At 37.4% G+C, this 17,257-nt stretch overlaps 1 protein-coding gene across 1 annotated transcript; it reads left to right on the top strand.

Moving 5' to 3' along the window:
* The first annotated feature begins 6,483 nt into the window (after nucleotides 1–6,483).
* On the top strand, nucleotides 6,484–9,105 carry LOC103041770 (perforin-1-like). Its single transcript, XM_007250793.3, has 2 exons — nucleotides 6,484–7,045; nucleotides 7,750–9,105. Exons 1-2 carry the CDS (start codon nucleotides 6,510–6,512, stop codon nucleotides 8,765–8,767), a joined length of 1,554 nt encoding a protein of 517 aa, XP_007250855.3. The 5' UTR covers nucleotides 6,484–6,509; the 3' UTR covers nucleotides 8,768–9,105.
* Nucleotides 9,106–17,257: the final 8,152 nt, after the last annotated feature.

Below are 17,257 nucleotides of genomic sequence, written 5' to 3'. Positions count from 1 at the left end.
TGTGCTCCTATGAACAGATTTCCTGTTTAAACCAGACCTGGATCCAGAGATGTAAAGTAAAAAGTAGACAATTAGTACCTAAGCACTACTGTACTTAAGTCTAAAATGCTGTATCTGTATCTACTTAAGTATTATTTTATTCTTCTACTTCCACTTTTACTTCACTACATATTTACTATGAGTTCAATACTTTTATTCTGATACATTATTTATGTGCTGCATCGATAAAAATGTTCATATGAAATCATACCAAACCCACGTTATCACTGCCAGAGCGGTAGATGATCTGAACTATTACCATCAACTATCAAGCTCTTTTATAAGAAGACCATTTTTGATGATTATGCTTATTTCAAGTGTCCTTCATTAACTAACCTATGGTAATAACACAATTATAATAACATGGTAATAGCAGAATAGTATTGATATTGTAGTAATACTCTGTTATAACTTTATACTAACAATGTAATACAAATTTATAACATTAACAGGTTAATAGCACACACATATTAACATTGTAATAATAGCATTTTATAATAATCATACAGTAATTACACAATAGTAATAGTATAATAATACCAGCATAGTAACAATATTATAATAACACATTCACTACTTGATAGTAATAATATGAAAATAAATCGAGAGTAATAACAGTGTCATAAAACAATAGTGTTAAAATAATTACATACAGTAATAGACTGTAATAACTGTGTAATAACATTATGATGACATTGTAATAGCTAAATATAAGTTCATTGTGATGATTAAAAAAAGAAAATTACACTCTAACGGTAGGCTAGTATTAACATGGTAATGACACAATAGTAATAGCATTGATTTTTTTTCTTTCTAACATTTTATTTATTTATTTTTTTCAGTGCATTACATGCCCTGGATTTCTTTCAGGAAGTGCATATATAGTTTAAATCATTTATTTATTTATTTATTTATTTATTCACACCAAAATGTATGTTCTTCGTTCATAGAGGCTCTTAAACTAAAGCAAAAAAATTCTCTCAAAAAGGAAAGAAAGGATGAAATGGTTACTTTTTGAATGAATAAATCTGAAACTTGAAGCTGTAGTTCATATACATTGCATCCTTTGCTTACGTGAACAATAAATGCGCTTTAAATGTCTTTTATTTGCCTTATCAATAAAAAATAATGTACTGATATATTTATATTTTCTCAGACTTTACACTTTAAAAAATACAACTTAAAAAAGTTTAAATAGATATTTTTATTAAGCAGATTGAGAAAAAGTCCAAATAAAAACTGGAGCAACAATACGTTTCAGGTTGAAACGGTAGGAAAATGTTTTTGGAAATGTGGATCAAGGTTTTTTTGTTGCAAAAGATAATGAATACAGTGCATTTTATGTATGCCTGCTGACACAGTGGGTCAATGCACTGTATGTTATTGATTTATTGATTTAATAATTTTCTTATCTACTCCTTCTTCTTCCTGGTCAGGGATGTGGTGGGTTCGTAGTCTACAAGGAAAGACTGAATGCCGGGCAAAAACATCTCTTGGACAAGGTGCAGGTCCATCGGAGGGTACCAGGTTAGAGCAACATCTCATTCTTAATCCATAGGGTTTAATAATGTGCTGGCTGGACATTTACAGCTATAGCGGCTTCTATACCTCTTCTGGAAAGGTTTTTCACAAGGTTTAGGAATGTGTTCATGGGAATTTTGACCATTTTTCCAGAAGTGCATTTGTGTGGTCAGACATTAATGTGGGATAAGAAGGTCTTGCTCATAGTCTTTGCTATAATTCATCCCAAATGTCTTCCTTTTTTTTCTATTTTTTTCCCATTTTCCCCCAATTTACACCGCCAATTACCCAACCCACTCCTCAGGACTCCCCCTATCACTAGTAATGCCCCAACACACCAGGAAGGTGAAGACTAACACATGCTTCCTCCGATACATGTGGAGTCAGCCACCGCTTCTTTTCGAGCTGCTGCTGATGCAGCATTGCTGAGCAGCATCACAGCAAGCTTGGAGGAAAGCGCAGTAACTCGGTTCCGGTACATCAGCTCACAGACGCCCTGTGTCGCGGACATCATCGTAGGAGTGATGTGGGGAGAGAGCACCATCTACCCACCCGGTGGGAGCAAGGCCAATTTTGCTTCCTTTGAGCACCCGCAGCTTGATGGCACAGCTGCATGAGCGGGGGTTCGAACTTCCCGCTCATAGTGGCAACGCTTTAGACCGCTGGACAACTCGGCGCCCCATCCCAAAGGTGTTCTCTCGAGTTGAGTTCAGGACTCTGTGCAGGCCAGTCAAGTTCTTCCACACCAAACTCATTCATACATGTTTTTATTGACCTTTTTTTTGCACCGAAATACAGTCATGTTAGAACAGGAAATATTGTACGCATGTATTTGTTCAAAATACTTTTGGTATACTAAAGCATTAAGTGTTTATTTCACTGGAACAAAAAAGAGCCTGAGCCCAAACCGAACCATGAGCCAGGGCTTCCGAGGCTTTAGCTCCGAATGTTTTTCCAGTAGCCCCGAATAGTTTCGCTCAGCTCAGCTGACACTGAACGCTGTGTAAATGGGAAATTTCTTGATGCCTTTCTGGAGAAACAGCCAATCAGCTTGCTGGTTTTGCGAGCGTGGGCTAGTAGGGAAGCCCCACCCCTGCCTTGCTGGGGAGGATTTTTGAGTTCTTGCAGCAGGTTGCAGCGCTGATGTTAAAACAGATGGATTTTTCTAAAGTAAAGGTAACAGAGCTAACTATGTAAACTGTGAAGAGATTGTTTCTGGTTAAAAAGACTGGTCTCTGAATCAAAACACACTAGCTTAAATGTATATATATATATATATATATATATATATATATATATATATATATAACTATATATGTTTAACTTGCCCTGATGTACCTGATCAGTCAAAAACTCTTTCATTTTCAAATTGTTTTTATTAATTTAGAATTGCAGGACTTACTGTAAACTATAATTAACGAAAATTAATTTAGCTAACATACCCAGGCAACGCCTCTGCTTTAGAGTCCAGTAGAGGGGTGCTTTACCTCATTGCTTCTAACACCTTGAATTGCATTTTGCACTGGTTGCATCCAATCACAGTACCACACTGGAATGATTTTATAAAAGCAGTCTGCATGACTACATGACTTCTTGCAACTGTATGTAACAGAGTATATGCTTTACTGTTATTACTAGTGCATCTAATGCATGCTAATATACTAAAAACAGGTTTCTTGACCAGGTTTAGACAAAAACCTTCCCTATTCTAAATGCTGTTAAGTCGAAGACAAGGCTTAATCACTGTCTAAAAAAAAAATCATCCCTAAAAATACAAAGTTTGTGATGTAATGCGTGATATCTGCCTCAGGCATGTTTTTATCATGATTTTGAAGTCAGTTGTTTAAAATATGCATGCATGTAAATGATAATAGCCGTTAATTTTTTGCAGTAAATAAGCAGAACTCTTATAATTATTAATTTTTCACAGTAACATCTTCTACAGCTTTCAGGGCATGGTTAGGCACGTGCATCCAGAACAGTCCGCTTGGACTTTAGCCACAACTTCACCGGCACGTGCATTGTAAAATACAAGGCGTTGTGTTTTCTTTTAATGATTAAAAAGTTTTTGTCACAGACATTTACACATCTGTCTAAACTCCTTCCCGTGTCTTATTTATCTAGTGTGACTTTTAAAGGAGTCCTGCAATAAAAGCATAAAAATAAAATACAGTCGCTTGTTGGATAGACTTGTCACGTTTCTTAGAAGAAAAAAAATAATTTAAATTTAAGCCATTCTAAGTGGTTTGTTATGGAACGTGACATTCTAGATAAACTGATAAGTTTATTGACAGTGGTGGTGATGAGCAACAGATGTCTGAATCACAAATTTAATTCTACTATACAGAAAACTAGTACATAAAACATAACATAAACTTGTTATAAATATTTATAAGCACAATGAAATGTGCTACAATAAACTGTACATCAATAAAATTTCACATTTATAAATGCTGGATTTCCAGCTGTTGAAGTGATAAATGGAGGACAGTAGGATAAAATACTACACACAACATAGGGATGCACTTTTTGGCAGGGGTACCAAATTTGGCGCAACCCCTGTTTTATACAATTTTGCAGCACCATAGATTTATACTGCCATAAAGGTGCCTTTCTGGCAGAACACCTGTCTTTCACAATTTTGCACCAGCCAAGCATTTTTAGTGCCTATAGGGGTACACTTTTTGGTAGGGGTGACACATTTGGCACAACACCTGTTTTTCACAATTTTGCACCACCCAAGCTTTTTTAGTGCCCATGCAGGTGCACTTTTTGTCAGGGGTGCCAAATTTGGCACAAAACCTGTTTTTCACAATTTGGCTCCACCCAAACATTTTTAGTGTCCATGGATGTGCACTTTTTGCAGGGGTGCCAAATTTGGCACAACACCTCTTTTTCACAATATTACTCCACCCAAGCATTTTTAGTGTCCATGGATGTGCACTTTTTGGCAGGGGTGTCAAATTGGGCACAACACTGATTTTTCACACTTTTGCAGCACCTAAGTGCTTTTAGAGCCAATAGAAGTGCACTTTTGGCAGGCGTTCCAAATTTTCAACAACACCTGTTTTCACACTTTTGCAACACACAAGAGTTTTTAGTGCCCATGGGGGTGCACTTTTTGGCAGGGGTACCAAATTTGGCACAACACCTGTTTTTCACAATTTGGCTCCACCCAAGCATTTTTTTTGCCCATTGGAGATGTAATCTTTTATATTTAAAGAGGAGGGCTGTTTTGTTTTGTTTTGTTTTCGTTTTAAAAACAGTGTTCATCAGGTGCTCTTAATAAATAGGGTGGTTTAAAATAGAACTATGAAATCATATGAATAATGAAGTCATTATTCAAAGAACCCCTTAGTGTTAAAAGTAGAATATAGTTTTGTGTTTTATTTTATTGAATTATGTATTATGCAAGTTAATCCTTATAAATGTTTTGTAGCGTGTGTTATATCTTTTCCTTGTACCGGTTCTTTTGATGTATAATAAGGAAATCTATCAAGCGATTGTGTTGAACTTTGAAAAAATAAAAACATGATTATCTGAGTGTGATTATCTGAGTGTAATTGCATTTCAGTGCCAGAGTAATGTTCCAAGGAGGAAGTGATTAACAGTATTTAAAGTGCTGTAGTGAGGGGTTAGAAGCTGCAGAAAGAAGTGATATTGAAGAAACACACTGGTGAGTTCTCTTTTTTTATCTGTAAGTGTATTTTATTAAGACTGTGTGTCTCAGAGCTGGAGGCAGCCTGTTCTGCACTTTTATCGCTTTGTCTTCATTCAACACACCAGCTGATTAAACTCATCAGTGGTGGGTTTCCCAAAAGGTTCTTAGCACTAAAAATGACCCTTGGTTGGTCGAACTTCACATTTATCTAAGATGCTTTTATAAAAATGGGCCCAGTTCAGAGCTGTAATGAGTGTCTGTTAAACATTAAACAGAGCAAGCCTCCAAAATGTCTTTATTCTGCTTAAAATTTGTTCTTGTGACCTTGCTTTTTAAATTGGCTAAAGGTTAAATTGGCTAAACTCCAGTGTACACGCTAAAGTTGATTCAAATCTTTAGGAAAAAAATAGACAATATGGAAATATGGAAATCAGATATACAGTAAATGCATGTATTAAGAATTTTGATGTTTTTGTATTTTAAAATTAATTATTTTATAAATACACCTTTAAGCTTTTACAAATTGAAAGGAGAGGGGCATCTAGTGGTCCACTGGTTTAAAGCGCTGTCACTATGATCAGGAAACCTGGTCATGCAGCTTACCATCAGCTGCTGGAGCCCTGAGAGAGCACAATTGGCTTAGGTAGGTAAATGCTGTGAATGCTGTCTTCAACCTCCTGGTATTGTGGCAACACTAGTGATAGGGGTATACAGCAGAGTAGCAGCTGAATGGGTAAAACATGAATTTAATTAATGTAAAATGAGGTTTTTGTCCAGGGTTTGTTAGCACCATTAGCCTAGCATATTAAAAGGTAAACTAAACTAGATTCAATAGACTACTGATGGTACACTGCAAATAATTTAATAATTTAGAGATTATTAAAGTAATGTTTAACTCATTTATAATATCCTTGTATTTGTACTTTAAGTGATTTCATCTACTAAATGTTTATCTTTCTGAAGATAATCTAGCAAAATCACCAAAAAGTACTGTTTAAAACCTAAATATCTGCTAATGGAAGAAGAAATTTTCAGTAAATTAATTTGCTTGAAAAACAGGTTGAAAATAAGTTGAACATTATGATGAATTTCTGATAAAAAGGGTTTAACTTGCCAAGATTTTAGCTTTTACAGTGTATACATGTCTACATATCTGATAGACTGCATAAAAAAATATCTTTGTAATGTTAGGATATTACAATACGTAAGATTTTTTAATCTGAATTGTTTTTGTTTTTTGTATTTTTTTAATACAGATTGGTCAGGACGTGAACGATCAAGAACAAAAATGCCTCCAGTACAGTTATTCCAGAAGTTCTGGCTTAGCTACTGTGCCCTGGTTCTTCTTCTCCTCTCTCAGGGTTCATCAGGCTGTAGGACGGGGAATTTACAGGAGTGTCTGAAAGCTCCTTTTGTTCCTGGTCATAACCTGGTTGGTGAGGGCTTTGACGTGGTCACTCTTCAGCGTAAAGGAGCGTATGTCAGTGATGTGCAGACCTTCCTGACTCCTACTAACTCCTGCACCTTGTGCGAGAACCCCTTCATGGGCGGCGAGCTTCAGAAACTTCCTCTGTCTGTGCTGGACTGGCGCGCCACCAATAGATGCAACCTTCAGATCTCCGGTGCGGTCTTCTCCTCGGTCAGTTCTCTTCTGGAAAGTTCTACCTCGATGATTGAGAACGACTGGAAGGTGGGCTTGAACCTGAAGGATGTTGGACTGCAGCTGGGAGGCAGCAAGTCTGAAGAGGTGACATTCGCAAATTCGAGATTGAAAGTGGACAAGACGTACTTCTCCTCCCACCAGCTGAGCTGCACTCACTACAGGTAATTTTTACTGTCCTGAAAATTTGAAAAACAGAGTTAAAGAACATTTTCTTTAAAGGAAATTAAAAAAACTGGCAACGGCAGAGTTGAGCTTAAGGTTATGATTTGTTTCCCAGATCCTGAACTATAGAATTTTTTAATGAGGGAAGTCTCTATTAAATAAATCCCCTAAATAAAGATTGGGAAACCAGGCCATAATGCACTGACATGCCAGACATTATAAGCTAGCAGTTTTACCTCAGAGAATTTCCTGTATGAGTTCTTTATGAGGTGTTATCTTGTGAGTAAAGTAGAATGCTTGTCAGTGTACTCATGGCATGGTGATGTATGTACCAGGAAAAGATTACAGAAGGCATTACCGCCCAAAGTTGACAGCACAGTGGGTGGAAATGATCATGACTGGTGGCTTCTGGCTAGAATTGTCCATGCAAACATGCAAGAAACTCAGTTTGTGGCAAAATCTGCAAACTTCCACATTCCATGCAGAAGGGCCCCTTTTATTTAGCTTCCATTAGAGATGGGAAAAGTCTTGCGACAGTTAGTTTTAAATTTTACCTCATCCCAAAGATTTTACCTCAAGACAAAATTCAAACCCTTAGATTTCATGCAGTAGACACAATCTACTGAACCTACAAGATAACAATGGAAATGTCAAGTTTCTAAACACTTTTTTGCTCTTTGTTCTTTTTTCTTTGTTGTTGCAGTACCCGTCTTCCAAACCTTCCTTCTGTCAATCCAGACTTCCACCGTCATCTTCTCTCTCTACCCAAAAACAACACAGTAGAAGCAAAGCAACAGTATCGCAACTTTATTGACACCTACGGTACCCACTACATCCGCAATGCTAACCTCGGTGGGAAGTTCAAAAGAGTGACTTCCATTCGTACCTGTTTGGCAACCCTCAACAGGGTCTTAGCCAGTCAGGTGAACTACTGTTTGAACAGGGGTCTAAAAGTAGGGCTTGGGTTAGCTGATGTCTCCATTCTAGGATCTAACTGTAGGAGAATCTTGTCAAACCAAGACAGTGTGATGAATTACACTGAGGGTCTTATGAACCACTTGACCAAGGTTTCTGGAGGAAATGGATGGCTTGGAGAGGTTTCACTGACCAAAAACGACTCCCAAGGCTTCAACTCTTGGCTCGGCAGCCTCAAGAACAATCCAGACGTCATATCCTACTCTGTCTTTCCTCTGCATCAGCTTGCAGAGGATCCAGATGTGAGAAGAAACCTGCAATCTGCCATAACTCAGTACATCAAAGATAACGGGCAACTGAAGAAGTCGCCTCCATGGTGCTTTTGGAACAAACCCAACCTTTCGCTAAACTGCTGTCCCTTCAAGAGCCAGAGAGGGTTGCTATCGGTGACCGTGATTAGAGCTTGGGGTCTTAAAGGTGATTTAGTGGGCAAAACTGAGGGCTACGTCAAAGTGCGGTATGAAAGACACTTCAGACAGACGCACTGGATCAGATCCAACGACCCAACATGGAACCAGACGTATCACCTGGGAAATGTATACAGCGGTAGCCGTCTGAGATTAGAGGTATGGGACAAAGATGTCCGCTATGATGACCTTCTGGGAGGATGCTCTGTGAGCGTGATAAGTGGAGAGCATCGGCATGTCTGTGGTCTGAACAATGGACGCTTTGAATTTTCTTACAAGCTTTCTTGTGACCAATACTTGACTGGGCCTTCCTGTAACGCCTACATCCCTAAGCCATAGTGATCCCTAAGATCTATGGCAGTGTTTTTCAAATCTTGTCCTGGTGTCATCCTTGATCAGCACATTTTAGAGGATTGCCTGCTTTAACACAACCACTACAACTCTAGAAGTTGAATCGGGTGTGTTGGGAGACAGGAAACCATTCATTTGGAAGGCAAGGGTGGTTCCAGGGCCAGGATTGAAGAACCCTGATCTACAACATCTACAGAATGTTCAGAAAACACTATATTAACAATATAAATCGGGAGTATTGTACAGCAAAGTCTAACATTTAATGTGTATATATTGTAAAAAAAAAACAATATCTTCTTAATATTAAATACTACTAATGAAACTAGTATTACTCTTGAAGTGTACCTTAAATTAGCAATCGGAGGGGGCTCTGAGTGGTCCAGCGCTGGCACTATGATCAAGAGATCATTGGTTCGAATCCTGTTTATGTAGCTTGCCATCAGCTACCGAAGCCCTGAGAGAGCACAATTGGCCTTGCTCTCTCTGGGTGAGTAGATGGCGCTCTCTTTGAGAGCCTATTCCCATAAGTTACTACCCACTACACTGCGAGTTTGTCACAGGGATTATCAAGTTAGCACCACCCTTTCTCAAAATGTTTTGCCAAAATAAGCCCACAACAGATGTATGTGATCCAGCCTTAATCCGAAACCACTATTTAATGTGCTCTTCGGGTTTGAGCTAAACCGCTGTTCAGGTGCAGTTTAATCTGATTTATTACTCAGATTATTACTACAGCTATGATTAAATGCTTTCTCTGCTGCTGTTCCATGTGTTTCTACACTGAAATATGTACTAGTCCAAAACACAACTCAACACCTTTTTCCTGTATTTACTTTCTTGCTCCGCCTCAGACAGCCCTGACCAATAAGCACCTTTTTTCCTTGTGTGAAACCAAACCAAACCAACCCAACAGGGTAAATGCTCTAAGTTAATGAACTAATTAACTGATTCAGACCTTTAAACTGTTTGTTTATAATACACTGTACACATCGTTTTAGAACTATATTTTAAGTAAGTGTAATATATATATATATATATGGGAATTCAGATAAACAGTATATGCTTGTATTGAGCATTTTATGGTCTTTTTATGGTATTTTAAATGATAAATACACTTTTAAGTTTTTAAAAATTGAAGGGAGATGGGCACCGAGTGGTCCAGTGGTTTAAAAGCACTGCCTCTATGATCGGGGAATCGCTGGCTTAAATCCCGGTCATGCAGCTTACCATCAGCTGCTGGAGCCCCGAGAGAGCACAATTGGCTTTGCACTGTCTGAGTGGGTAGATGGTGCTTTTCTCCCAGTGGGCTGTGATTCTACTCGGCCATGCTGAATCAGCAGCAGTTGGGAAAAGGTGGTGGATGACTTCACATGTATCAGAGGAGGGATGTGCTAGTATTCACCCTCCTTGTGTTGTGGCTTCACCAATGATAGGGGATATACAGCTGAGTAGCAGCTAAATGGGTTGGACATTTGGTTGTTTAATGTAAATCTTTGTAAAACTCCCTTTTTTTGCATGTAAAGCAATAAATCATTGTATTATTGAGTTTGATTACCTGTATTTTAAAATGGAAATGTCTTGTAAAGAGAAACAATGTTAAGGAATCACAGTGTTGTAAATGCAATGATCTGTATCTGCAATGATCACATGTATTTGGAATTGAATTACAGTTGGCTTTTACCTGATCTCACTCAATGCATGACTAATTGAGTCAATAAGGTACTTATTTTATTTTATTTTTTTTTACATACTTTAATGGTTTAAATGGACATTCATTTTATGTAATGTAATGAACTTCAATACTAACTGAATCCTATGAGGCAATGTTAAATAAAGGTTGTTTTTTACCATCATAAACATTAAAATAAAGTATATTTTCAAAATGTATTTGCTTTGGAACTGAAGTAATCTTTCAATTGAGACCTATTACATCAGTATATCGTATTTTAGACTGCTTGATTTATTGGTCTTTTTGGAGATAGCTGATATATAAAGAAATAACAGAACAGAAGCCATTCATTTGGTTAAATTGGCCTTTTAATGCACTACACAGAATTCCCTCAAGCACACAGAAACATACTCAGAGCAACTGGACCAGCAGAGGCAACTCATTTAGAGAGCGGAGAGCAAACAAGTGTGTGGAATAATCAGGTTGATTTGTTGCACTTACAGTGTATATAGATACAGTTTAAGCTCACGCTCAGGAAGTTCTACAGCTTATTTAATGGTGTGTATACTGATTGGGAGAGTAAGTTCTCAGCATCATTAGCACTGGCTTAATGTAATGCTAATGCCGCTGTGCTGTGGAGCACCGCATAATAGCCGTGGCTTCTTGCATTAGAGCAGTTTGCTCCAGATTGGAATGGATGTGTTGTGGAGGTGTTGGTTGGCTGGTCTGATGGAGTGCGCTGTTGATGCTGTAGCTGTTAAGTAGGTGTAGGAACAGACTAGCCCAGTCCTTGTACATCCCAGACAAAAGAACTGGTATCACATTATTCAGATGGTCCACTACAAACACAGCACAAAAAGTAAGAACATTTGTTTGGTATATTATTGTTGTAACAATGCTTCTTGGTAAGAAATATTATACCGTTGGAAAGACTCACCATTCCCTTTAAACCCTTTGAACCCTAGCCTGTTTTAGTGTGTTTCTTTCTTCCTTTTTTCAGTTCCTATTTTAGGTCTTATAACACAGTAATTATATCAGACAGACACGTGCCCTGAGCTCTTTTACTCCAGAAGACATACGGCTGCTCAAAAAAGTAATCATTTAAAATGTAAACGGAAGCAGAATTGTTATATTTTCCTGGAACTGATCATGTTTTGTTAAAAAAAAATTACCAAGCGCCTGTTTTTTTTTTTTAACTTACTTTCAAATGTATAGACTTTAAATATGTGCACACCTAAGATATCTTTTCTTTTGATGATCATTACATGGCTTATTAATTATTACTTTAACAAAATACATTAAGCGCATCAGGCAGATTTATTTCTCTTGATAATCACACCTCTAGGATACATGTAGATTATTAAAAACCTGATCTGACACTCAGAGCAGCCTATGCCTTTCAGTACACACAAAGAAAACTATATACAAAAATCCAAACTTTTTAGTCTAAATAAATAAAAATGTTTAGTGCAAAATAACTACTTAGTAACAATGTGCAAGTAAATTAAAAACTATATAAAGTAGTGCCATATCTAGCTTTAGTTTGAGTAAAGCAGGTAGTTTCACACTTTTTTTTCTGTGGACACTTTTGAGTCATTAACTGATATTATTTGGTTTGAAACATCATATAAATATGTTTGAAGCACTTCTCATTTTTTGGGTGTTTTTCTCAATGGGTTTCTTATAGATGCTTTACTGCACTGGGATCTTATTGCTATTTTTTAGAAATAGTAAGTTTGGCCCTTTCTAACCATATATGGATTATGTTTATGTGTGAAGGGATTCCTGAGTAATTAAGATGAGAACACAAGGTGTGTAGGGTTCTAAGGGTTAAAGGGTTCCACATTTGTTAGGAACATGTATTTGTGAGATGAGCAGCAGAGCTGAGTATATGGGTGGCGTCCATAAACAATTGGCCAAATCCTCTCCGACATTGCCAAACAGCTGATTTTGCTGATGCTATTGACACTTGTTTTTAGCTTTTGGTTCTCCCAGCTGCTGCCAATCAGTTGCTTGATGATTGGTAGGTATCTACTCCAAGAATCAGCCACCTTTGACTGATCTGGATACAGCCTTTGCCATAGGGTAACTACAAGCTGGTGTTCCACAAAACCAAGTTCCAGCATTATTTGAAGTGAGCCCTGGTACCAGAATCTCCCAACTGAAGGCCAAGTTCCATATAACACGGAAATAAATCAAAGACAGGCATGAAGTGAGCATCCCAAATTAATAAATGGCAGATCAAGCAGCTGATTAGCAAAGGAAGAGACATTTGTGCCATTTGTGTTTCTGATGATATTATTTTTTTTAACTGTACAGAATCCTCCTGTAAGTTTGTATGAACTTGCCTTAAACTGTATTGAAAATCCATCTAGATGGCAGTAAAGACCATGTTTCTAAAAGAGGTGTGTTTTACCCCACATCAGGTGGTATAAGGGAAGGGATTTTAGTGCTGAAGTGCGTTTTTATTGTGCTGAGACACATTTCATTATTCTTTTTTTAGTGTTTAGAAACTTTATATCATAAACTATTCAGTTTGTGCAGTTTTTGTCAGATTAACTTGGTTAATCTGTTTTCACAACTTTACTATTAATAAAAAAAATAATAAAAAATGTTAACAACCCTTGTTCAGTTCAAATGCAGGCTCACAAGCTCTTAAAAAATAAAACGAAATTGTTCCTCAGGAATGAAAGGTCTAGATTATCATTATTGTCCTAATTATAAGCAATATTTTTACACATAGAGTTAAAATCAATCTATTCTATTTGATTTTACTTCTGATTGAGTAGCCCTGTGATCAGACCGGTAAGGGCAGAGCTACCACAGCTTAGTTTTGATCAATATATAATTGATAAAAAAAATTGTATAAAAATGTCATCAATGATATATTAACAATAGGAGTGTGGCATATCGTATCATACACAGTAATATATGTTACACTCTTCTTCTCATTATTTTGTAAAAAATAAGTTACAAATGTTTATATATTTTTATACAGGCTAAATTACAATTCTTTTATTTTTGTTTCTGCTGAATGTTATTAATTATTAAAGTTAATGTTTATTTTGATGCAATTGTTACAGTGTTAAAATATGTTTCAGTGTTTTGTAATATTGTCATTAAAATTGTTGCAAAAATACCCTAAATATCCATATTTCTCATCCCTAATTTACTTATATGTCTTGATTTGTTGATCCCAAATGAAATTTTGGATTTAGTTTAATGTGCGTAATTTTTTTCATGACAAATAACATGGTCATATAGTGCTAGAAACCACTATTTGAGATAACTTAAATCTAAAGTTGATTAAATATCAGCTGTATGTTCATTTTACAGCTTTGCGATCACATTAACTCTATCAAAACTCAGAAACCGACATGTCTCGGCCAGGGGTCACCAGTCCTGCTTCTGGAGAGCAAGATTCTGCTGATCAGTTAGAGTTATAATCAGGAGTGAACCGATATTTAATATTTTGGCCAAATCAGGGTTTTAAAACACAAGCTTTGCTAAATGCTTCCACCTAGTGGCACATTTACTGAATGGTAAAAAAAAAATCAGCTATCCTTTTTATTTGAGATCTGAAAGCTCTGCATCTTAATTGTTATTTCAGTCATTTCTCATTTTCTGCAAAGAAATGCTCTACATGAATATTTTTGTTTGAAATTTGGGAGAAATGTTGTCCGTAGTTTATAGATTAAAAGTACGATGTTCATTTTAAATAGCAAAATCAGAGAAACTGATTCAGAAACTGAAGGGGTCTGATATCTGTGTGTATCGATGGGATGTGTGTGTGTTTGTATGTTTCTCTACTATAAGCAGAACTGACATCACTGCCTGGTCTCCGTGGCCTGCTTCCTCCGTCCTTCTGCTTCTTTTAATGCCCTTGCTAAATGTTGTGTGTGTGTGTGTGTGTGTGTGTGTGTGTGTGTGTGTGATTGCATTGCGGAGCTCCTGAAGTGCACACTCTCTTGTTCTTTCTATTTATCATCCACAGGCGCAGTTTCACTTTCAGAAGCTTTCAGTAGCAACTTTTCAACTTTGCAGGCTCCGCTCGTCCCTCAGGAGCACACTGCTGACCCAGTGCCACTTCATGCGTTTAAGGTTAGAGGGCCTTGTGTGTGTGAGGTATGTCTGCTTCAGCAGAAACCTTCAAGGTGTTTGTAAAGTGTGCATTTTTAAAACGTGGCTCCAAAAACAACCTAAAGATGTTAATCGATAAACATGCCCTACCTGATTCAGTCACATCCACAGTATAATGACTTCGAGAACGTAGAGGTCTGGACCATGGAATTTCACAAGCATACACTATATCCTCCTGAGACCCAGACTTTTGTTTAGTGTGCAATTAGGACCCACATTTTCAGTTAAACAGTAAAATTTTTTAAGCTTTCTACAGTGAGTAAAATAGTTTCAAACATCAAATTGGATCTACATTTTTTTCTGACCCATGCTTCTGTCTGAACTGGCTGTAGAAACATCTGACAGGATGATTCCCGCTATCTTGTTCTCAGTCAATTGAGTGTAAGGTTGTCATGTGACCACTAGATGGTATGGACAGTGTCTCCATATAAGGCTAAATAGTTAATGTTTTAAAAAATTAAGTATCATGGTGCAAAGAATCAAAAATCTCTATTAGAGGATGCAGAGTCTCAAGAAGATATAGCAACTTGTCGCCAACGTAGCCCACCAAAAACATTCTGCAGCTCGCATAACGATTTAATAAACCATCTAAAATACTGGATAAACCAATACAGTGGTTCTTAAAAGTTTGTGGATTTTATGGAAGGTGTGTAAAAGCTAGGTCACAAATAATCCCAGTGTAACTTCTAAGCAACTGAAGTCCTGTCTCACATTGGCTACTGCATGTTAATATTCATGGGTTCACCCTCAAGAGAACACTGAACAGCAATAGTGTGCATGGCATTAAGCCACTGCTCTATATCGAATAAAATTCATGTTTTAAAATAGTCAAAAGCCTTACCTTAATCCACATGTGTCAAACACAAGGCCCGCGGGCCAGATGTGGCCCGCCACGTCCTTTTATGTGGCCCGCGAGAGCTTGTAAGATCTTAGTGTCTATAATAAATAGGTCAGGAGCGTTCTTTGACCAAAAACTACATTTCCCACAATGCTTGTCGATTGTATTACCCGCAAAGTTACGGCTCTCTCTATGGCTCTGACTGCCACTACACGGCAGTGTAGTCATTGATGTGGAAACCCTGCCGGAGGGAAGGCGTAACTTCGCGGATGGAATTGAGACATACAAATGTTTATCCCATAATGTCCAGAAAAAGAAAAGTTGATGCAGACGGACGGCTGTGCTTCAAGGCGAAAGACCGGTATGCCTTTTGTGTTACGAAGAGTGTTACTGACCAAAATAAACGCTTTTTAGGAGAGATATAAGTTCTGTGTAAATATTTATAAGACAATACCTGACAAAATCTGTTTTAATGACAATAAACATCACTGGGACAGCGCTAGTCGCAGTTTCACCGCAGCAAAGGACGAGGACGTGAATCACTTATCTAACCAGCCTTTACTGATTTCTGCCCCCAATAACCCTTTCAATAACCTCCAATAAAAAATATGAGGTTAGCAGCGCGCTAACTGACCTGTTTTTAATGTAATTCGAGCAGTGATTCCGTGACGCTGCTCTAAACTGCTGCTGTTAGCTGCTTGGGCTGAAAGATGAACTGTAGAGAGCTGAATTATCCGGTTAGTGGGGTTAAAAATCTTTATTTCATACACAGAAGAACTTAAACATTTTAAAAACGCTCCAGACTGGCTCAGCTGAGCTCTGTAGCCCGTGGCTGGCCTGTAGCTCTGACTTAGTAAAGACTGCGGGCTTGTGCTGCTGCTGCAGCTCCGACTAGTGGTCGGATGAGGAACTGCTATATTTATTAATCCTTATTTCAGTATCAAACGTTTTGATCAAAGTTAATATAACTTGATGTCATTTCTATTCACTTGAATAGTTTGGTTCTTGATTGATGGAGTTTTTGGATTTCATAACATGACAAATTAAAAGGATTTATGTTAATAGAGCAACAAGCAAACATTTTTTTCCATGCAACTGTAATATTTGATTGAATAAATAATATATTGAGAGTTATTTAACATTAAGGAGTAATTACATTCATTTAATATTACATTTGGTTACATTTTATTACATTTATAAGTTACATCTGGCCCTCAGAGGACAGCCAATATGCCAATGTGGCCCTCGGCCAAAATTAGTTTGACACCCCTGCCTTAATCCAATCAAAATGTTGTGGAAGTTGAAGCTGTTCTATATGAAAGAATGGGCTAAACGTTTTATTGAGAAAGGTGAATTTTAGCTTGGTATTTGGATTTCTCAGCATTGCTACTGGCTACTGGTGTGTGGAGGCGTGGAGGAGGTTAGTGTGCAGGTGGGAAACCTTCCCTGGATGTGGAGATCTGTGCAAGCGCAGTAGCAAGGACAAGCCAAAAAAAATCATGTTTTTTGTGAGTTTCTGAGATACCAAAAGATATCCAATTCATAATGAACTATTTTTAACATAGCTTTGATTTTGTTGGTCCTTTTTTTCTAAATCTGACTGAATAGACTGTATCTATGAGGAATGGTACTTGGTGAGACCCACAGCCACGGATGGACATCACGCTCTTTTATTTTTGGAAGAGAAGAAATGATTAAGGGCATGATATGGGCCCTTAAAAAATAAGTAGTTAAATCAGCAGTCCCTTATTTTTTCCTTTTCAGTTAAAACTAGTAGTGCTTCTGAGCCCACATGAAGATTTAATTAATCATTTATCTAATCTTAACTAAA

Source organism: Astyanax mexicanus, chromosome 13 (assembly GCF_023375975.1).
Source record: "Astyanax mexicanus isolate ESR-SI-001 chromosome 13, AstMex3_surface, whole genome shotgun sequence".
Lineage (NCBI taxonomy): Eukaryota > Metazoa > Chordata > Actinopteri > Characiformes > Acestrorhamphidae > Astyanax > Astyanax mexicanus.
This window is presented reverse-complemented; position numbering and strand designations above follow the sequence as displayed.

Excerpts from the sequence above, each read along its gene's own strand:
- LOC103041770 (XM_007250793.3), top strand. The coding sequence starts at position 6,510 with ATGCCTCCAGTACAGTTATTCCAGAAGTTCTGGCTTAGCTACTGTGCC. Across the intron at positions 7,046-7,749 it reads CTGAGCTGCACTCACTACAG|TACCCGTCTTCCAAACCTTC; the intron begins GTAATTTTTACT and ends TTGTTGTTGCAG.